Raw genomic sequence first — 24,573 nt, 5'->3', positions numbered from 1 at the left:
GGTACACGCAAGAGCCACAAAGTTAATTCCATCCATCAGGCAAATAGGTTACCAAAGACGACTAGAGAGCCTGACACTGCGAGGACAACTGATAAAGACATTCAAAATACTGAAAGGCATAACAAAAGTAGACAGTAACCTCTTCACATTAAACGAAAACCAGACAAGAAATAATGGATGGAAACTAGAACTGAAGAGATACAACACATCGCATTGTGGGGACTTCTTCACATACAAGATATGTAAGATATATGACAAATGTAATAAACTGCCACCAGAAGTTGTAAACAGCAGCAGTGAAGAATAGTTCAAAGGAAAGCTAGACAAAATCTTTAGAACGCTGGGAATGAATTGTAAAACCTGCTCCTAAAGATAAGTAAAGACATGATGTCTCCTCGGATTGTCTGATAAGTTTTTGAGACATCCTAATCCTTGCAACTCCTTGTAATTCAGTACTTACAATATATATTATAAATGTGCATATGATTTATATTGTCTGTACATATGTGTGCATATATACATGATATATATATATATATATATATATATATATATATATATATATATATATATATATATATTAAAATCCTAAGTGGCCCCCCTCCCCATAAAAGATTTCTAGATCCGCCACTGTCTGAGGACTGTTCCTTGCGTGTCTCTTATCGTCACGTTTGTCCTTCATTTGTCGCCTCTTCTGACCAGAGCAGTAATTTGGTTTACTTTATGGATTTAAGTCCACTTTACACAAGAACAACTTATGCAGGATAAAAAGCTTTATGAATAAGAGTGACAAAACTGTACTGGTCTAAATTGTATGTATGGTCTGATCACACTTCAAGAATACTTTATGTACCATTGTTGCTTCCTTTAAATCAGCTCCCCACCATAAAACAAATCCTAGTTTTGTATGTAAATGAATAGGCCAATAGGTAGATCCAGTATCACAAGCCTATACTTAAAAGGAGACACCGTTAATTTGTATTCCATTAGATCATGGCTCTAATTCATTAGGAAGGGAGACGAAGAACACACTTCTAATCTCCTTAAGCCTAGGTCCCTGGATGTAAGCAGTAAGCACACTTTCACCGTCAATATAATATAGTACCATCTCTTTCCTTTACGCGAACGAATCTAGGAATTCTTCGAATATCACTTCTGCCCGAAATTAATGTAAATGGCTTGAAACTGATGTCGTGTTAGAAGTATGCAGACATTTTTTTTTAGAGATAAATAACGAAAACAAGTCAGAAATGCCAGAAAACATAAATAATGGTTTATGAGTCCGGATACTTATAAATTTAATTGAGAAATGAAACTGAACCTCGATCATCTAGTTTAAATATCATTTCAGTAATTCCATATGCACATAGAGTATTAAACGCCGTAAATAGTGTAGGAGAATCTGGCTGGAATTTAGAAAGACATGTTCCCAACACCTAGAGCAAGTTGACAATAGATACTATGTCATTTGATGAAATGATTTATACAAGTTTGTGACATACGACCGATGTTGCCTGCCATAACGCAGGCCCTGCAGACTGCTTTTGGCCCTAGATATTCCTTAAATGGGAGTTTACACACACATTAGGTATTTCTCATATATGAGAAATACCTGAGATATCAATTTATTGTCAGTCTATTCTATGAAGAAGGAAACAGGAGTTTCCGGGAAGCTTATACAAGTTTGTTATAGTTTTTTACCAATATATCATCAGCAATCGTATTTTAAAGTCTTTTTTATCCTGATTATTAACATTAATCATTCATTCCCACGTACCTTTGAAACGAACGCGTAAAAGTTGTTCAAATACTACTACTCTCGTTCGTACTACATTACATACTAATCTGTTTCAAGATCTGTGGCGTCGTTTTAAAAGTGCAGTAAAAACGTGAATATTTCCTAACAGGTTTTTGCATCTTTAAATCAGATTTCAGGCAAAGCAGCCAGACGTAACGCCTCAAGTGAAGACACGTAGCTCCCACGGTCTAGGATACCTAGACCGTGGTAGTTCCTACTTTCGCCATCTACCAGCGAGGCACCTGGATCTTACCGCTTCAAGAAACTGCTGTACTAACGTATACACACCTTGTGACTAACGTTCGTATGTTCTCCAACCGCTGACTATATAATATAAACCAATATATAAGAACCACGATTAACTGTTCATATTAAGGTTAGCCTAATTCCATAACATTCAAATCACGAGTTAAGACTATTTAACTCCAGCAGGGATAGCTCCAAAGGGGGTTAATCTCCCCCTCCCCCACTAATGTTCCTGACTGAGTTGGACCGTCAAAAATGGCCAATTTTGTAGAATAAATATGTCCTCTGGATACAGTGCTTAGCCTGTGCTTTTTTCACAAATTTTCAGTAGTCGCCCCGAAATGACGGGCCTACATACACACACTTAGGACAATAAGGGCCTATGCCCAGGGCTGATATTGAATTATCTATGAATATTTTATGAAAATATATATGGTAGTAATCTACTATTCACTCTTGTTTATCCAAAATCACATACAAATATGCGCTGCTATCCATATATAAATACATTCTGTATACTATATGTACATACAATATGCATATATCTTTCTATCTATCTATGATTTATCTATCTATAATTACACACACACACACACACACACACACACACACATATATATATATATATATATATATATAATATATGTGTGTGTGTAATTATAGATAGATAAATCATAGATAGATAAATAGATATATGCATATTGTATGTACATATAGTATACATAATGTATTTATATATGGATAGCAGCGCATATTTGTATGTGATTTTGGATAAACAATAGTGAATAGTAGATTACTACCATATATATTTTCATAAAATAGTCATAGATAATTCAATATCAGCCCTGGGCATAGGCCCTTATTGTCCTAAAACTTCGTCAGAATGTTCTCATATCATGGTTCTTTCTTTTGATGTTTTGAGTGTTAAAATGGTACTTATCAGCAAATAATTACACCATTTTCGACCTTAACCTTGTTTTGTACAAGTAAGTACCACTACAAATACTTATAATTATTTTCAATTTTGTAGTCAATATTCTGCGATCAATAAACATTACTTTATTTAATATGTGTTTTCTTTTAGTTTTTTTTTCTCAGTACCAAATAGTAGGTCTACTTAACAGGTCAAACATTAATAAAAGAATTCGAGTAGGTCAATCCTCAACATTGACAGACTCGAGTTGTTCAAATCTGCATCCCCCTACAACCCCCGAGAATCACATACCCTTGGAGCCATCTCTGAATTCCAGTAACTGTTGTAAAACAACAGCACGGCATTAAGGCTGTCTTTTTACGCTAAATCTACGGAAAAATTGGACATCTTCCATTGACGTAACGTTATATGTTATAAGTAATAAATACATTACACGGTTAAAGCTTACTGTACTCTTTTGATTTAAGAAAGCCTCCTTTTTACGGCAACAACTAACTATCGTACCCGGGTGATAGAGGGAGAGTCATTGGGTGCCCTCATATTATGGGTCTAGGCATCATAGAAAGAAAGAAAAAAATTCCTTGTTACAGCGTCTGCACTCATCAATCGTCTGTAGTACTACCTCTATGCCAGTTACAATATTATTATTGATACTTTATGCTTGTCTAATTTTAAACGTGGTGCTTTTTTTACCAAGTCCTTAAATCCAATATCATGCGTAAAGGCTCACTGTCAGCTGTGGCTCGGCCTTGGCTGTAGCTATCTTGAAAACGTTAAGCATAGCCTGGTAGTACTAATGGGTCTTAGCCATTAGTCTGGGTATGTTCACCACTTTCCTTATGTGTTCTGATTTTTGGGGAACAGTATTATATATATACACCATACTAATGTACCACATTACCCTAATATATATATATATATATATATATATATATATATATATATATATATATATACATATATACATATGAAGATAAAAGGCCCATGAAACACAATTTTAACGTTGCATCCATATATTTCGAGCACTTCCTTCTGTGCTCCTGATCACTGGTAAATTAATGACATAGGATGTCTTACAAGAGTATGTATACAAAAACATATTTTATCAGTGATCAGGAACAGAGAAGGAAGTGCTCGAGATATATGGTTGCAACGTTAAAAGTATTTTATGGTCCTTTTATCTTCATATTATACTGTCATATTACAGTAAAAAGACATTCATATATATATATATATATATATATATATATATATATATATATATATATTTATAATATATAGAGAGAGAGAGAGAGGAGACCGAGAGACGAGAGAGAGAGAGAGAGAGAGAGAGAGGTAGTTACAGGCGCCAGAGAGCAGAGGATGGAACGTACGGTATCAAAACATCTTGAAATGAACAAGTTCTTTCCGGGACCAACAAAGTTACTACATGAAGATAAAAATAACGATCATACTGTTAAACAGGCGACCACTGATATTTTACGGACCAGGTCAGAAGAACCGAAAGACGATAAAAGCAGTATAATGGCGTTTTCCCAATTCATTTATAATATTCTTCCTTATACATGTAGCACGGAAATTCAAGCACTAGCGTGTAGGTGGCGTTGCTAGTTGTTACTTGGTCGTGTTCCTCCCTGTCACCCTGTGGAGAGCAAACGTACGTACTACTACGTTTGGGTAACTCCACAGTCTTCACTCACACTGCTGTACAACTGGTATATCAAAAGGCACTCGGGCACTTTGCACTGTATGTGCTCAGTCGTCGGTTCCCACTCGCTGAACTGCAATGCTGCCATAGAGTACGTAGTAGTACCACATACTGATAAAGTTCCTTGTAAGTAGGAAATTGTGATATTTACTTTTTGTGTGTTTTGCTGCCTACTTTTGTCCATAACGTTTTGTAGTTGTTTGCCCTTTTTAGTTCATGAGGTGATGATGTATGTCCGTAACTCAAGAGGTGATTTTACTTTGTAAGCTTTATAAGTTACTTGTATGTCGATGTTCATTTGGATTGTGGTTGATTGCGGACGAAATTTAAATGGGCTTAACGTCGAATGTTGTTTGGAGCCTAGAACTACTTTTAACAAATCTCATAACAGTTTGTTGAACCTTTATACCATACTGTCTGGCTGATAGCCTACGGACGTTCGGTCGCTAGTGACCTTCGGATATTGTTAAGTACAGCATCGGAGTGAAATAGCGGTGCAGAGGCTATCGTGCCCCGGTAGATTTCAGGCAGCTCGTCAACATGTGTTGTTAAGGGCAACGTAATGCTGAATAGAGGCACTGACAACAATCTAACGCATTTTGTTAAACTACGAGATCCGGTAAAATTCATTTTGGGTTCAACCTGAACCAATCGATAACTATAAACAACTTTCAATTGATGATAGGCTATGTCAACACATGTGTGATAAATCAACGTGTTACCCCACTGGCCCGTAGACTTTATAAACCTCTTGCTTTCCACTTATTGTAGTTGTTCTTTTTTAAGGGAATGAGAGTGATATAATGGCCATGCTTGAGAAAAGTACATGAGTAACCTTATCGAGAAGTTCTATAGTACAAAACTTCCACTTGTCCTTGAAAGAGGAAGTGTTTGGGTTTCTCACCAATTTTATCGTTTCGGTGGATACATATTCTGGACAGCCTTGACTTCTTCGTTTTCCACGAGAACTATGCTGCGAAATGTTCATCCAGATAACTAAGATTAGAGTAGCCAGGTAGTTGTTGTACGTGGACCGGAGTGATATCAACTATGGTGGGTAGTTTCCTGGGCCGCGGGATTTTTAAATTAATGGTCCGCCACTCATTTTGAATCGTTTATTCAGTTCAGGACACAAGAAGTGGCTCTTGGTTCATTTAAGCCTCGTTCAAATTTCGATGCCCTTGTGTTGCCTTAACTCAAATGACAATTTCTTTTCCATTATTCTTCGGGAATCATCAACAAATTCAGAAAGACCCTCATAGACAATCTCCTATCAACCTGGTGAGAAGTTTTTTTTTTTTTTTTTCCCCACTTACGTCCTTTGTATTACGAATCATGTTTGAAAAAAAATCATGGATTAGAGCTATACATTTTCCCCAACATTTCGTCCTGAATAACTCTGGGTTTAATGTGTGGCGAGAGAGAGAGAGAGTGAGAGTTTGTTTTTACCACGAATGTGCTGCATTTGTTTTTGTAGAGTTGACTGGTACTTACTGTGGCCTCTTAGCAGCCTGAGAAAAATACCACTTTTTTTTTTTTCTTATCCAAATTGAAGTTTTAACAAAAGTTTGTGTTAATAACTCTAGTTATGAATAAACAACGTAGAATGTTGGGATTATTCTAGTCCTACTTTTTATTTATTTATTTATTATTTTACTGATATTTGTGATGTCTTGAGATTTTGGACAAACCTGTGTTCATTGTGGGGTCAGTTTTCCAGTTCTCTCTTTTTCATGCAAATCATGCCACGTTTCTTTTCTTCCGATTGAAGAACTATCCAAGCTAATATTCATAAGAAAATGCTTATTTTATCGTAAAGTAATTAGACCATTATTTTTTCCGTTACCAAACAGCTGCACTTTTCTCAATAAGTAGGCCCACAGCGTGATACTTATGCCAACGCACGTAAATGGTCCCAATGGGAAAGTAAATACACAGGAGCATGTCTGTTTTATTTTGTTATTCAAAATATATAAAGCCGAAAGCTTTCGGTGACCTGCACGCTCCTCGTTGTCAATCTCAGAGGTTGACAAGGAGGACCGCGTAGGTGCAGGTCATCGAAAGCTTTCTGCTTTATATATTTTAGACAACACAATCAAACAGACATATTACCGTGGATTTACTTTCCCATTTCATTGACTCATGTGATTATGTGATCAAGACTTGAGTCAAGTGAGAAAATTGACTGTCAATTTACTACGGTGTACAGACCTGTTTAATTATGCTTAAATTACAAATTACAGCGTCTCTTACTAAAATCTGGATCACTCAACCGATTATTTTTTTTTTTACTGTTAAATGCGATTCATGATATACAAGGAAGAAAGTGTGTATGTGTGTGTGTGTGTGTGATTGTATGTACAGTATTAATGTTAAAAGTAATTATTTATGAGCGTAGAGATTAAAGAAGCACATAACCAAACAGCTGTTGTTGTGTAAAGCATCGCCCTCTTATCAAACAGCTTATCTTATCTGGCATTTTTTTTTTTTTTATCGACGCAGACGAATGCATATCACAGAAAAATGAAACTCATAGGTTTTTACTGCTGACTTAAACATTGTCGTTGCTTGTATTGTGGTTGAAGTTTCATGCGTTTTTTTGTGTTCTTTTTTATCAGTTCGTTATTTGTGGTTTGGCAAAGGTTCGCTTTAGGGCACATGTCGGCGGTTATTTTATGTTCATCACAAACGAAAACCATTTCCCCAACGACTGTCATGTGAAATGTTTGGAACTGTGTATCCGTAAGTTAAGTGAAGGCATGCTCTGATTCGGTGCGAACATCTACAGTGAACAACACAAGCAGTTCGACTTTTTACTTCTTGGTATGGTACTATTGTCATAATGTGTACTGCTACTAAGCAGATTAGTCTAATATTTGGTTATTTTGCCAGACGACGAAAGGCTTTTGTGTCGAACAGTGTGATGATGATTTTATTTATACAAAATCTGAACCACGTTGAAGATTTGTCACACACACACACACACACACACACACACACACACACACACACACACACACACACACAGGATGATGGCGGTCGTACAAGGAATACAAACGCGAGGGGGAGAGAGAGGTTCTGATCCTGTCTTTCAGCAAAGTATATTTCTAAAAGTAAACACGGTTTCTAGATCAAGTGAACTTCGAACGTATACGTCCATTTAGAAGCCAATGTCACGTTTATAATCCCAAATTTTTTTAGTAACAGAGAATCTAAATGTTTAGAAACTTTTCTTTTATGGCAGCTGCTCTACCTGTAAATATTGGCAACCTTTGGTGAATAAACAAAAATGAAGTTAAATGGAAATAATACGGATCTCGGGAGAGGAATGAAAAATATTAGAAATGCAAGAACTTGGCTGCAAAGCAAATTTTAGCTCGTGTTTCTTACATTTTTTACAGCTGAAAGAAATTTTAGACTATTTGCGTGATAACTGATTTTGTCAGGCCGGAAATCCCAGACGATAAATGATTTTACCAATACTTATATTTTCATATGTTTACTACGTGTCTTCATATGAATAAAGTTTTAATTTGATTTAATTATTACTACTTGGAAGTCTGTTGAATTTGCCTATGGTTTTGATGGTCACTAAATAAGAATATTAAAAAACGATAAAAATTAGTCTAATTTACTCGAATACTATAAATTCACTCGCCTATGAATTTCAAATCGTGTCACCCCAAGGTCTTGGCGTTTCTCATTCAGACCGTCAGGTTTTGTACCACGTACATTCCTATTTCCTATGTTTCTGGAGACAAGGTAAGGTCCAAATTGAGGCTGGTTTGACCACATTCATCCTTGTGCTAAACAACAAAAGAAAGATTGTCTTGAAAATAATTATTTTTAATTTGAAAATATCAACATGAGCATCTGACGAATGAAGCTGATAAACAATGAGATTTTCACTGATGAATTTAAATAATCTACTTACTACAGGTAGTCCCTGGTTATCGGTTCTCGGTGATCCGGTTTTATGGCGCTCGCACACCGCCATAAAATCGGCGATTTATGGCGCCATAACAGGCCGAGTTCCGGTTATCGGTGCCATAAGGGACATTATGGCGCGCCATAACATACTAACAGAGGTGCCGTAATGGTCCTTATGGCACCATAAATTGTCTAGTTTTAGTTAACGGCAGTTTTCGCTTATCAAAACCCATCCGGAAACTGAACACCTCCCCCCCCCCAAATAATCGGGGACTACCTGTATAAACTTTTTCCCTCAGAGTTGAATCACAGTGGACAGATAAGGAACCCAACTAACCTTAATATTTAACCCTTGTGTAATAACCATTGAGTTGCTTAATGTCACTGACCTGCTTTTATTCTTATGATATTAGTAGATAGATTTAATTTTGAATCTGTCATTGTTTCCAATGGAAATTTCTGTGATATTCTAGCAAAAGAAATTGAATAATGAAGGTTCCCAGTGTATTTATTATACTCTATGACTGCTTTCTTTTATAACCTATCAAACATGACCTTTGACATAGTTTGAAAAATTATTAACACATTCAAATGTGGCGTGAAAAGGTTAACAAGGTTAAAAATGGGTCTCCATAGAAATCTCTAGAGGAAGTAACGATTATTGTGAATCTGACCTGCTCGCATTGTAGAGTTACCAAGTACTTGACAAATGCAAAACACTTAAAGGTCTTTATTACTAAACATTGTGGAAATATTTAGTTACCATTTTTTTATATTTGTTATTTTTCTTGTTATTGTTCTGGTTTTAAAAGTTAATCATAGAAACCGTAATTATTAGATGTAGTGGTGATATATATATATATATATATCTATATATATAATATAAATATATATATATTATATATAAAACGTAATAACTAGCACAATGTTTTGTGCATCGTAATATCAATAACAGGTCCTCATTTAAACAAGATGGTCTCTAATGAAGATTTTTATGAAATAAAAACGTTGGTAGCTTTCAGGGAGCATCTGTCCTCATCGTCCTGTAGCTTTAAAATGAAGATAGATAGTCATTGAAAGCTTGTATACTCTGTAGGGGAGGGGTTAGTGCCGTCAGTGCACCACATGCGGTGCACTGAAGGCATTTACTTAAGGTTCTCTGCAGCGTTCCTTCGACCCCTTGTTGCAAGCCCTTTCGTTCCTTTTGCTGCACCTCCATTCATATTCTCTTATATTATTCTTTCCATTCTCTCCTGTCAATTGTTTCCTAGTGCAACTGCTCTGAGGCTTTCCTTCTGATACACCTTTCAAACTGTCCTTCTCTTAATTTCCCTTTCAGTGCTGAATGACATCTTAGGTTCCAGCACTTGGCCTTTGGCCTAAATTCAAATTTCCATTGAAAGTTTGTAATTTTTTTTTTTTCAATAATCCCTGTTAGAAGCCATCATGTTTAAGTGAGGTCTGTTAAATTGCAACACACACACAACACACACACACACTATATGTTATATATATATATATATATATATATATAGATATATATATATATTATATATATATATATATATATATATATATATATAATTAATTCGCAGTTTATTATAATTTCAGAATCAGCTTAGGTGACTGTAGAAATGGAGTACAACTATCTTGGTCGCATTACCTCACGCCGCAGTTTAGTGACTGTCCACGTGTTCAAGCCAAGTGTACAAGGAAGGGGAAAACCAGTTATTGCATTGAGATCTTGCATATATATAAATGGTGAACGCCTTTCGAATTTTAGTCAGTATGGCCACTCCCTAAATTTTGGTCTTTTTGAAGTTCTTCAGGTATTGAAAACGAAGCAAAAATGGGATTTTGCCTGCATCATGAAAAATGTCGGTAGTAGCCCTCTTGATTGTGTAGAGATTCTTAAAAGGTCTTGCCTTTCTCACAGAGGCGTTTACCACGGTGTTTTGGTAGATTACGACCTTTCTGCTTCATTGTACAAGTTGGCAGTAGGATCTAAAGTTTTATCTTTGCCAGCATCTTACCTGAAAGACTATAAAAGTGTTCGCCCAGAGATACTGCCCAATTCTTTCGTGTGTATGAGGTTCCAAGTTCAGCTTTCAACGGAAGCGTCCGAAAGTTTGGTTTTAGAAAACATTCATTTGAAAGTTTCTCCTGCAGATTCATGTGTCGTGGCATTGCTGACTAGCACACCTTCTGAGCATACCAATCAGGTTGCTGTTGCCAGTCCATCAGGAACTCAATCCGAAAGTGTAATTGGAAGTGCAAAACGAGCATCAGTCACTGATATGGCAAAAATGATGTCTCAACTTAGACTGAGTCAGTCTCCCCCTCGCATAGCAACACCTGAGTTATCAAACAGATTACTGGAACCTGGTAATTCACGGAGGGAGTTTCCCGCTGAAGACGAATACGGTCCATTAGACCAACTCACAGAACGCGACTTCTATCACTTGTCGCCTATACTCTCTGAGCGTCAGCTAATGGAGGACAGAATGCGCGTAACCGTTACGATTTGAATGTATAGGTTATTCTTGTTCCGTGACGTAAAACAACCAAAACTGTCGGAAGTATGAAACTCAAAGATTCTCACAGGCTGTCCTAAGACTGGTATCGAATGAAGTCTGGAGAAGTATGTAACTGATATTGTTACGTTAGCTTTCTTGTTTTGTTTTATACAAGTCTAAAGACTGTTGCTGACGTACTGTTGAAAAAGTCAGCGTCGATTGTATGTAGTGTGCTCGATTCAGATTTTGTGAAGAAATGCGCGAAAATTTTCATTAAGTGTACCTGCTTATCCCAGCCAACTCGGAGTACTTGATTTGTAATGTACAAATTTACCACTAGCATTTTCTAGTCTAGTCCAGTGCCTGCGCTCAGCATTTATGGTGGTTACTAATATAAGGTAACTAAAATGAATACACGTATATTTTACTAAATGTGATGTATTTTACCCTTCAAAACAGGATTTTAGCCAAACCCAGGGACAGTTGTGATGGTGAAGAAAAGTCTCGGCTTCCTTGATGTCTGATATGAACTTATTTTTGTAGTATGTCTTATTCTTCTAGTTTCTGTTTCTTTCATGTCGGTGATAATAGTTTTAGTGTGCATTGGTCAGTTTTAACATTTGTGTTCAAGATGAAAGTATCGTGCTTTTAATGTATTCGATACAAAAAAGAAAAAAAAAGAGAACATTGGTTATGTTAGAACTACTTGTAATGTATTCACTGCCACGAAAAATAACATCGTTAAAACTTAACATTATTTTTTTGTTAGCATTAAATAGTGTTAAAACTTGAGTTTTTGGTGTTGTAAAAGCTCCAGTTCCTTTAAATATACCAGTCATGGTAATGTTAAATGAAACTGTGGTTATCCAATCCAAAATAATTCAGAAGATGTATGATTGAAGTTTAAATGTAGTTCTTAATGAAATAATTGAAGTACTTTATACAGAGATTCTTTGAATAAAAAATGTGCTGATGGAGCCTTTGTTTACTCCAATAAAACCAAATAATTAATTACTCTTGTTCCCAGCTTTTTCCATACGTCTGTCCTGTGCCATTTCCTCCCGTACTCTCTTCCCCTTCATATCATCTCTAAAGCAATCTCTCCACCTGGTCTTAGGTCTTCCTCTCCTTCGTGTTCCATCCACCTCCACGTCCATCACTTCTCTTGCCATGTGTTGCTCTTCTCTTCTGATCAGGTGGCCTTACCATCTTAACCTTGCCTCTTACACTTTCTTTGATGCTTCAGTGACCTTTACTGTACCCCTAATATGTTAATTTCTAACCCTGTCCATTTTGGTTACTCCGCTCATCCATCTAAGCCTCCTCATCTCGGTTACGAGCAACTTCTGCCCTTTGTTTTCTGTGGTGGTGCTGCTTCCAATTCTTATGTCATTGCAGGTGTAACCACTGCCTTGTGCACTCTGCCTTTGAATCTTATAGGGACTTTCCTATCACATATGACACCGGACACCTTTCTCCAGTTTCCATAGTGCCTCAGAGGCGTGGTCGGTATGGTCTTGGCCTGCCACCTGGGTGGCTGTGAGTTCGATTCTCGGCTATCCCTCTGAGGGGTGAGGGATGTGTATTTCTGGCGATAGAAGTTCACTCTCTACGTGGTTCGGAAGTCACGTAAAGCTGTTGGTCCCGTTCCATGCAACGTAAAAACACCATACTAACAAACAAATCCAGTTGTTCCAACCACACTGAATCCGGTTGTTAATGTCCTTTTCCGTGTTTCTCTCATTGCCAATCACTGAGCCAAGGTACTTGAATTTATGGACCCTTATGGTGTTTCCTCGGCCTAATTTGATTGTGGTTTGTTGGTCGCCATCCAATTCGGTTGTCATATATTCTGTCTTTATCCTGCTTATCCTTAAACCTCTTCTCTCCAATGACTGTCTCCATCTTTCAATTTTCCTCTCCAGTTCTTCCCTGTTCTCGGCTACCAAGACTATGTCAACTGCATAGAGCCGACTCCATGGCGGCTCCTCCCTGACGCTGGTGTTTACATCTCTATACATCCGCCTGATCACTCTGACATACTTCTCCATCACTCCTCTCTCCCTGAGACATCTCCATATTTCCTGACGTGGTACTCTGTCATATGCCTTCTCAAGGTCTATGAAGGCCGTATGCAAGATCTCTCTCTCTCTCTCTCTCTCTCTCTCTCTCTCTCTCTCTCTCTCTCTCTCTCTCTCTCTCTCTCTCTCTGTACTTTTCCATAATTTGTTTCAGAGCAAAAATACCACAGGTTAAAATTCTAGTCCTTGAACTCAAAAACAGAATTAAAATGAAAGATGATGGAGTGACAGATGGTAGATTTCAGGTTCTTTAAGCTTTCAGTGAACTTGTTGGGAAGAAAGTTCCGCGTGATATTCACTGACCACATAATCACGTTTTAAAGTTTTAACAATTCTGCTAGTCACAGGATCCCTCCTCGCAATAGAGATTTTAAAGTTCAGCATTTGCTAGCTGAAGTGACTGCGAAATTCCTACCAATATATGTAAACGTTACCTCACGTGTATATTTGAGAATATAATGCAACTGATTTTTATTATATATATTATATATATTCAATTAATAATATATATATCTATATTATATAATATATATATAGATATAATATATATATATATATATATATTATCTATATATTATATACAGGTCAGACGTACAGGTCGTTTATTCACACGATAAAGAAGATGAAGGGCAGGAACACGAAGAGATTCACATTATGCTTTAATCCTACGTTTCGTGACAACATCGCCACATCTTCAGGGATTTTCTACAAAATAAAGTATAATATGTTACATAAGGTAAGAGCTGATTATAAGATCCAATAGTTGAAAAGTTAAAACAGTTTAATGGATAAAATTACAACTCTCACACTTAAATACATGGACACGATTAAAACACACCAGAAGTACCAAACAACTTACAAATGACGAGAAGAACATTTAAAAAATTTCAGCCAAATTACACACATACATAAAAATAATAACAAATACAATAAAAAGTAAAAGTCACATATTCATAAAACTGTTTTTGGCTGTGGCTTTATAAATATATGACTTACTTTTTATTGCATTTATTATGTGTGTGTAATTTGCTGAAATTTTTTTTAAAATGTTCTCGTCATTTGTAAGTTGTTTGGTGCTTCTGGTCTGTTTTAATCATGTGCATGTAATTTAAGTGTGAGAGTTGTAATTTTACCATTAAACTGTTTTAACTCTTCAACTATTGGATCTTGTAATCAGCTCTTAAAGTATAATATGTTAACATATACTTTATTTTGTAGAAAAAATCCTGAAGATGTGGCGATGTTGTCACGAAACGTAAGATTAAAGCATAACGTGAATCTCTTCGTGTTCCTGCCCTTCATCTTTATCATGTGTAATATATAGATCTATATATATATATTATATACATATATATATAGATAGATGTATATATATAGTTTATATGAAGCTATACTACTGTTGACACATTTCTGATATTGCCATATGCACGCGCATACATTAGTATGCTCGCATATTTCAGGGCAATCTATTACATCGTTCATAAGCCTGGAGAAATACCATTAGACGTGATGGGGAGGATATAGATTCAAGGCACTGAAGAGTCTAGCACTGCATGGTTGACAACTTTAAGTCCTTTTTGTCCCCCAAGATATGTATGTGTGTATATATAATGGTTTATTAGAAACGATTTTGCGAGAATCCTGCTGGCTATAGAAAAGAAGATATACCACTAACAGTAATAATGATATGGTTAGGTCATTGGTTGGTACAAAAAGAAGAGGAAGCAAAAGTGAAAATAAAGGGATCTGTAGGTGATGAAGACAATGAATATGCTTATGAATATATATAAACCCCAATTGACTAAAAAAAAAAGAAAGCAAACTTCAATAGCATAGAGAGAGGAGGTTGTATTGTATGAGAGTTCAATCAAACGTGATATATATATATATATATATATAATATATATATAGATATATATATATATATATATATATATATATATATTTCAACTGTGGAAATAGGAAGTATATATGGAAATAGTTAAGGAAAGTATCTTATTTTTGTGTTTATGTTGGTATTTCTACGTATGTCTTAATATTTGTTCCTTTCAGTCTTTTATTAGGAATCAAAACGCTAGGTAAGACACCAACCTCCAGGTAATATAAACTGAGAGCGATAAATTCTTGGCCGCTGGCATCTAGAAACTCCTACTGTTTTGTTTTTTTTCTAGTGGCTAAATATGGTTTGAAGCAATTTTCGTTTTATATATGATATTGCTTTTCTAAATAGCTTCTATATTGATAGCCGAGTCTGAAGCAAAAGCTGATAATTCAAGATTGATTTTTGTTGAGTGCGTGTGTGTTTGTACGTATGCACTAGTCCTATCCGGGGTACGATAAGAGTGTTTTCACCAGTCCTCCCGCCTTCGCTTACTTACGGTTTCTTTTTTCTTTTTTTATACATAGGAATCAGGTACGACGTAGCGTAAGGTAACACCAGTGATGATCCCAATTATTTCATCGTTTCGATGTCTTGGTTTGTGAAGCACAAATAAAGGCAAAACTTAAAATCTCCTAGCTCATTGTTTACTGAAATTATCAGATAAGCCCTATCTTGTCTTATCCACGTGAGGAACAAATCTGTTATAAGAACTTTGTTTGGAAATGGCACTAATGGCAGCTCATACTCGTGGCTATTATTGCCATTTATCGTTTGAGGAGCAAAGAACGTGTTCTCCCTGCGGAGTCGTTCTCTGCAGGTGGGTGAGTATTGGCGCTGGGAATCGCCACGGATAATACCTCGCCGCATTACCGCCAATGGATGTGTTAGACCTGGTTTCCTCTAGGATTTTCCAGAAGTTAATGACTGCTTTTGCAGAATTTTTTTAATCCTTCCCGCAAGGAAAATATCTTAAAACTGGGTAAGAATCACTATAAAAAAATCAAAATTTCCCTGAGAGCTAGTAAACTCTTTGAAGGGTAGGCCTATTCGGTGCTATTGAGCTCTAGCACAACCCAGTACAGAGTTAATGAATAAAAATCTGTGTTGGATGGAAGGGCAGATTCTAATAGCAAATTTGCTTAATTTCATGAGGAACTGAATCCTACAAATGTTTTCTCTATTTTCATCAATTATGACTATTTCATTAATTTCTTTTCTATAATGGCGAGTTAACATATAATTCTTTATCAGTCATGTTTGGAAGCGACATTCTAATGGAAACTTACATGCCCACTCATCATTCTCCTTGTTAACTGAATTTTACATTCCGTATTTATCTAGGCTGACATGGCGCATGTTATGGATGTGTCCTGCATGGGCATAGAGTATTTTATTACTTTAAATTAGTTCATCCAGTGCCTGTCTTCTGATTCATAGATATATCTATGTTCTGATCTACATTAAATTGGATGTATTGCCAGATATAATTTTGATTTTTTTATTAGCCCCCCCTTTTTTATGACAATCTGGCGCGGAAATTGACTTAGTTCATGGACAACAAGGGCACTGCGGTTGTCCGTGAAAGTTCATTACATATGGATACGTGCGACAGATGTAATTTCATTTTAATCATCAACTTTGTTTCTTAAAACATGTTTTTCAAAATATCTAAATTTCCGTACATTACTGACTATGGAGTGTTCATAGTTTCAGCATGATTTTATCAGGATCGACTGCTTTCGTCAGTTTCTGTGAAATTTCCACCAAAACGACTTTCGTCATCTTTCATTTTTGGTTACGGTGATTAATGAATATGATTACATTCGTATTATATTCTTTCGTTTCCACCTAACAACCTGTGTTATCGGTAAGTGTTTTCCTTCATCAATTACAGCAACATTATGCTTTCTAATAGGAACATAAGCTGTTCAGCGCAAGATTGTCCCCTCGGAGGGAGCGAGAGGGTTAATTGGGGCGGGGGTTGGGGGGGGTGCGGGTTATGCAATACTTCAAATTTATAATTATGGTCATGAAGACGAAGGGTAAATTACGAAGGCAAAGAGCAATAAAAATTGAAGCGGTAAAATGGCATGTCCATATTTTCTTGCAGAGTGAAAAGTTCCTTCAGTTCTGCTTGTATTGTAGTTGTAGTCTCTCTCTCTCTCTCTCTCTCTCTCTCTCATCTTTCCGTACTCTTCTGTTATCATTTGATCAGGGAGGCGAAATTTGCGCTCCTCTTTTTTTTTCTTTTCATTACCATGATTAGCGATGATATTCATAACGTGATTCCCATTTAATTTCTATTAAGGAAAGAAAATGACTCGTTCGAAACTAATTTAGTGCTACAACCGTTCCTTGCAGTTGTAAAATAAGAATGGATGAAACGCAACGTTTAAGCTTGTTCTTTTGATTAAATCTGCATAGATAAAAAAAAAAACGCAGTATTTTGTAACTCACACATACCATAACTCTGCAAATGCCAGATTATAATAAATAAATAAAAATGGGAACGTGCAAACAACTTTCTTATCAAGCTAAACAACAAAGATAACAGAGATAAGTTTCTGGGCGGTAAATAACAAGTGAGTCAATGTCCAGAGCTTTAGAAAATCGCAAGAGCAGATAGGCCTAGCATTTGAAAAGCTCATGGACCACCTCAGGCCCTTTGGCAACACACTTCTACAGGGGCGTCTGTAGTCTAGTTAATGCAGTTGTCTTGCCAAAGGACGTAGGAGAAACACCGAGGAGCTACAAGGGTACTATACAAAAATCATGCAGAACTATAAGAGAAATGGGAATGGTGACTTATTCGGTGCTGTTTCCTGTGTATAAAAAATAAGATTGTTCAGGAATACAATAGAAAAGAGATTAAGGTCAGGTAAATGATTGGAAGTTGTTGACTATAGAGCAGGAGATAGGGAATAATTCTTGACGTTAATGTATCTATAGTTTATAGAAACAGACTCGAAGACTACCGAAGTAATGGAACGAAGGCGAATGATGTTGATCAAAGACGGAAGCGTCACCACACAACAGAAGACAACAAAACTATACCATTTTGGGTAAAAATGGGTATCAAAATACCTGACATCAAAAGAAGTGGAAACATATTAAAAATAAAGACACTAAAACTATTACTATTAATAACAGATACGCCTCAATATAAGTGGCCATATGATACTTGAGGTAGCGAAAGATGTTGTCATCCAAGATTTTAATAATACAGATACGTTAAAAACGCTTTCACACAACTATTTAATCACAAGATTAGACAATTGCATCCATATCTATAATTGTCTATCAAATTACTTACTGATAGAATTACAAGGTGTGATTATCAGTACGGCAGGTAAACCGATAGTAGATAAGGAGTTTTACGCCCATTCTGAGAGAGATCTCCACTGGCTACTTCTGAAATTTATCTGTAAGACCTAGTCACATCTAAGTTGTTTACATTCGGATTCGTTACTGGCGAACCTCATGTGGTCAATCAAATGGACTCTTTATGCATATATATATATATATATATATATATATATATATATATATATATATATATATATATATTTGTATATATAAAGATAGCCACGAAGAAATGTGAAACAATGGAGTAGCTGCAACGTCTTTACTTAGTAGTCTGCTAAGTAAAGGACGTTGAGTTGAAAGATCTTGAAGTACTCATTGTTCACTTTCCTTCGGAGCTTTTACCTTTATGTTTTATATATACATCACGTTCCAAACTTTCGTGATTCAGTTACACACACATATATAAATTATTTTTTTAATGTAGGTTTTTTTGGGAAAGCTTTGCAGCAGTAGGCTAAAGCTTTCTATTTCCTTAAGCAAGTATGTATGGGTAAGGGTGCCAGCTCAAGCCAATATATATATCGTATATATATGCTATAATATATATAGATATATATCCTATATATATATATATATATATATATATATATCATTCCCTAACAGAAATAAGCGTTGGTACACATCTACCTTGGGCACAAGGTAGATGTGTACCAACCTGGTACAAACCTGGTTCAAACCTGGTTCCAACAACCGTCAGCCTACCCATAAGTCACAGTGCCCACACTCGAACGAACCCATAGTTACTTATGGGACGGCAAGGCTGTTTTTCAGTAACTTGAAGAAACTGAAGTTGAAATATTTAATTAATTAAATGTAAACTCTTTGATAAAAGTTTTGAACTATTTAAAAAACGCTATTCAAGAAAACTATAAACTTTAAGAACCAAATGGAAAAAAAGGGAGACAAGTTTGGTATTCAAGTAAAGGCACTTGGGATAGTCTTCAACTATACTCTGTTTTTTCCATCTGTCCATCCGCCTGTGGTGTTTTTGTATGGTAACACTGCGTCCCGGGCTTTAGATAGTTACATTCATCAATGATAATAATATCCTATTTCAAATATTAACGGTGTAATTAGCATACAGTAAATTTATTAAACACTTTTCAGTTGCAAATGTACACCCAGATATCCTTTTAATTACCTTAAACTTACACATAGCGTAATTATTTAAAGCCCGGGACGCAGTGTTACCATGCGAAAACACCACAGGCGATGGACAGATGGATAAAAACAGAATACATAAACAGGGAAGATTCAATTAACAGGTGAAGGTCAAATGCCGACCGGTCATTAACACCATAGACTGGCTTCCAGCATGGTGCACCACCTTTTCTTCGAGGTGAATGAACTGTCCTGTCAACATGCCAGTCTGAAAAGGATAAGAATGAAGAATATAACATTTTCTATTAAGGAAATCCCGTAGATTCGTAAAATACAAGTTTAGTTTCTTTGAAACAGATGCATACAAATACATTGGCTTCCAGGAGGGTACACCACCTTTTCTTCAAGGTGAATGAACTGTCATGGTTACTTTGATTTTATGTACAGCCCTCCACAAGCATGATTCCTTCTCTGGCGGGCTCTTGCACGTTTTCTAAATAAGTTGCTTCTTATATTTCATAATTGTCTTTTAGTGTTTTCTCATCAGTATCGTATATTGCCTGCAGAATGGGAGAGTCTTTAGTTATTTTTTTAATTTTACTTTCGTCTTGTGTGACCTTCACTTCGTGTCAACATGAATGCACGGAAAGAAGAAGAATGAAAAATAAAACCTTCTTTAAAGGATATAACCAAAAATTCTTAAAATATACCGTCAATTTCTTTAAAGTGGATGTTTGCGAATGCGTTCGCCAAGCAAATCGCACAGAACTCGCCTTTTACACAAATTTTAATTGCAGGTATAAGTACTCGTGTTTGGCCCTTTCTCGCGAGTCGCATCTCGCCATATTGATCTGAGTGACTGAGGCAATCGCATCCTCTCCGATTGGCGGTTGGCATGGGAACGTGTCTTCAGAATGAGCGATGAAGAGAGAGATATCGACATTGAAAGCGATGTGAGTCTTGACCTACGAATGTCCTTTACTCTTGGAAATTGTGATATAAAGCGAGAATATACCGAGAAAGTTATAAACTGAGTATTACCTTGTTTACGTTGACTACCTAGAGTCGCTAGTTCTGGGCCATGACTACATTTTCCAAATTTCTAAAGATAATTTGCCTATTCTTCATACTATTTTGTATGGTTTTGTTGCCCTGGGTAGTTTAATTTAAACTCTCAGTGATGGGCCTACTATGAGCAACATTTACCCAAAGCTCATCCCGCGTAGTGAAGATTACACGTCAAAACTAACCCGAATCGTCGTAGCCTAAACTAACCTTGACTGTCGTAGAGCTACCTTAACACCCAAGTCCGAATCATTGTTACTTCTTGGTACGCGTTATAATATCGTAAGTGTCCTTATTTCCTTTTTGAGATAACCTACGTCAGGGAAGGCCATGTACCTAAGTTGTGAGTTTACTTAAGGCCAAGTTCATAGGCTAGTATGATTAGATTAGCTAGGTAGGTAGCTACTGTGCGAGAACCTGAAGGCTGAAGCATAACGTAGGTCATTCTTTAGGTATTTAAAAAAAATTAGAGGATCTTCCATCATGATTGTTAGGACAAACCATTTGTTTTTGTTTTCTTTTGAAATTAGGTCAGTCCTCTGCTGTAGCAAAGGAATGATGAGAGAAAGGTAGGATATTTGGGTGAACGGACACTAGCCTACGGTAGTATGCTAGGGTAAAATACCAAATGGCTGGCCTATACTGTAGTGCGGCCGCCTTCCCGAAAGAGTAATTTAACACGTCCTGTAACCCTGGACAGACATTAGTCAAGAGCCAGCGTCCATCAAAGCAACACCTCGAGACCTCTACTTTTCTAACATCCATAGGTTAAATGAGTGCTGTGCTTCAGTGAGATAGGAAATATGAGTTAATCATAATTTTAAAAAAATACTTAGGTAATGTATCAGTGGTAGATCTAGGGTACCTATCCGCGGTGGCCCAGACTATGGCAGTTGCGGTTATTCTATGCATTTTTACCTACTGAACAAGAATTCTAAGTAATATTTATTCGGACGACTGTAATTAACCCCCAGGGGCCAGTACTAAACACGGCGAAATACATTGGACGCCCTAATCCCTAGTGGATGTCGTATCCGCAGTTACGTTCCTTGCAGGGTAATTCTAAAGAATAGTTCTGCATGAACTGCAAGGAACGTAATCGCTGATACGACATCCACTAGGGAGGGATTGGGGCGTCCAGTGTATTTCGCCGTTTTTAGTACTGGCCCCTGGGGGTTAATTACAGTCGTCCTAATAAATATTACTTTAGATTCTTGTTCAGTAAGTAAAATAACATAGGAAAACGTCAATTGCCATAGTCTAGGCAACCGCGGATTGCTTCTGTAGAAATACCCAGTCCTCCCCAAATTTATAAAGCTTGGTAATGTAGAAAAGACAGTTCAAGGTTATGTCCTAAACTAACCCTCCCCAACCTAAGTTAACCTCATGTGCTAGGCCCTTCTCTTGCCACTTTGGACCACCCCACATGATCTAACCTAGTAGAGCGCTGTAATTATAAGTACATTTATCATATAGGAGAGTACAGGGATGCAGCTTAACCTTCCCAAACCTAACCAAGGCTGCTAGGTCCTGACTAGGTTAGGCCCTGGAGCTGCCAACCTATCATGATCTTGAGTAGAGCACCATAAATCATCAAGTGAGATAAAGAAACTTATTTCAGCCTAACCGTGCACACCAATTCCTAACTGGCAAGGGTCTTCCCACATTCCTTTTGGCATTGTACTGAGTATGTATATTCTCTGTCTTGAAGTTGGAGTGTACATTTGAAAAGAAACCGCACCTTTTGTCCTATTCTCAGTCCCTTTACAGTAATTGTCCTTTTTAATAAAAGAGAGGTTTTAGTAGGTGTTACTTTACATCCAGGTGGATATACTATATCACCCAAGATCTCCATGAAATACAAGATTTAAAGAAATTTTGAACAGTTGAAAATGACAGAAAACTTCCACGATTAGTGTGTGCATTAAAAGTGCCAATCACTTCACAGTGTCTCATAAATTTTAATGGAACACTTGACTTTGAAAATTATTCATGCCTACATGATTTTATCATTTGATATCTAATTTAATTTTCACATTCCCTTTCTATTTCATTTAGAAAAAACTATAAGTACCAACTTTTAACTATAATTAAATTTGGTTTTGGCTAGGAATTAAAGTACTATATTACATGTACAGTGTTACTTTAATTCCTTGCCAAATGCATGAACAATATTTTTGCTGTATACATTAGTTTTTATACTTTTAAGTTTTTTATAGTATTTTTAGTTCAAACCACTTGATCATGGTTTTCCAACAACAAAATTCTCTTGTCATTGTGAAAAAATGTGATAGATTTTGAAGAAAACAATAGGTTGTGGAGAGTTTGGTGAGACATCAGTCAGATCATATTGAGAGAATGAAGAATCTTGGAGTTTTGCTACATTATCCAGCAAATACAAAGTTTATAAGTAGTTTGTCTCATACATTCTGAAAGGAAGAATTACTGAAAAGGACCATAATTCAACCATTGGTATTTGAATTTGGTGCCAGTAAGAAATCAATAAAATATCTAAGTTTATTTGATTAAGAAATAAAGTGAGCGATTAGAGCCAGCAATGATAGTGAAGTACTACAAAAAACTTGAAGTGTTAGTAAAAATAGGGTATGCTAATGCTTTATTACATTATTTCTGGCATTTGCAAAGGAAATCAACTTTGCTGATGTAGTTTTACTAAACTTCAATGACTATACTGGCTCATAAACCAAAGTACCTACAGAGACTTGAAGTTTGTACAACTATAGTAGAAAAAACATTAACTGAGTTTTAATTGTAATAAAAAAATTACTTTTAAGATTTATCAGAATTGTCTCAATTTTCAATCGTATTCCAGGAGGAGGAAACATGTACGTTAGGCCCCCGTGGAGAGATCCAGTTTGCCTCACAAGCGGAGAAGCGGGCTCATCACAATGCTCTTGAGAGAAAGCGTCGGGACCATATTAAAGATTCCTTTTGTTCGTTGAGAGATTCGGTACCCTCCTTACAAGGAGAGAAGGTTGGTGTCCTAATTTCTCCACTATGCATTTTTCCCCTGTAGGGGTAATGTGTGTCAGTGTACCGCATATGCATCATCCCTTTGGCCCCTAGCTGCAACCCCTCTCATTCCCTTAAATATACCTCTTAATATTCTCTCTCTTCCATCTTACTTGTCAGTGTCCCTAACAGTTGGTTCTCATTGCAACTGCAAATTCTCCTCCTGTTACACCTTTTTAACTTTTTTACTGCACATATCCGTTTCTGCGCTGTCTTACCTCATAGGTCCCAGTGCTAGGCCTTTGCCTAAATTCTATATTATAGTATTCTATTCTATTCCACCATGCATTTTTTAATGCTGAAGATTCTCCAATGAATAGGTTTTAGATTTTATCAAAGTTGCCTGTAGGAAACAGTTCGACAGAAGTGTTCGCACCTGTATGGGATACTCTATGATGGCGAAAAGCTATGGCAGATTTGCGTCTTTGATATTGTTACTTATTTACTTAAACTTTGTATAATATTGTTACTTATTTATTTAAACTTTGTATGATGCAATATTGTTTTGGTTTCCTGTAGATACCTGAAATTGTACACAGTATCTTATTGTGCATGTTAAATGTCATACCTGAACTATGAAGTATTTGGTGAAATTCAAGATTTTGTAGCATTTTTTCTTTACTGTTTTCTTTACTGTACAGAGTATTCTTTCTTGTTTACTCCTTGTACCTGATAATTTGAATATAATAGAGTTAACTTTATGCCTAGCTTTGTGCAATTTTTTATGTATGTTTTATTTTTTTTTTTTAGCTCATCTGGAAATGATTCTATTAGTACCTTTGGAAGAGTGCAGTGATATATATAATGTAATTTTCTGTTAAATATGTCCTGTCAGAAAATGTTTTCTTGGAATTTCCAAACTCTTTAAAGGTTGTCTTCAGATAGGGTATACTAGGCATACCTAGTTTTGCTT

The 24,573-nt window shown here is 36.3% G+C and overlaps 1 protein-coding gene across 3 annotated transcripts in view; it reads left to right on the top strand.

Moving 5' to 3' along the window:
- The first annotated feature begins 4,608 nt into the window (after positions 1-4,608).
- Positions 4,609-24,573, top strand: part of LOC135210160 (protein max-like) — a 32,785-nt gene continuing 12,820 nt past the window's right edge. Inside the window, exons 1-3 of one of the 3 annotated variants that reach the window (XM_064242983.1) lie at positions 4,609-4,777; positions 20,360-20,515; positions 23,461-23,622. In XM_064242983.1, the coding sequence (XP_064099053.1) occupies positions 20,477-20,515; positions 23,461-23,622 (201 nt within the window). In that variant the 5' untranslated portion in view covers positions 4,609-4,777; positions 20,360-20,476. Of the gene's footprint in view, positions 4,813-20,359; positions 20,516-23,460; positions 23,623-24,573 lie in introns of all 3 variants that reach the window. The other 2 variants (XM_064242982.1, XM_064242984.1) reach the window with 2 other exon arrangements.

The sequence above is a fragment of the Macrobrachium nipponense genome, chromosome 39 (assembly GCF_015104395.2).
Source record: "Macrobrachium nipponense isolate FS-2020 chromosome 39, ASM1510439v2, whole genome shotgun sequence".
Taxonomy (NCBI): domain Eukaryota; kingdom Metazoa; phylum Arthropoda; class Malacostraca; order Decapoda; family Palaemonidae; genus Macrobrachium; species Macrobrachium nipponense.
The sequence above is the reverse complement of the archived record's forward strand: the minus strand, read 5'-3'. Positions and strand labels throughout refer to the sequence as shown.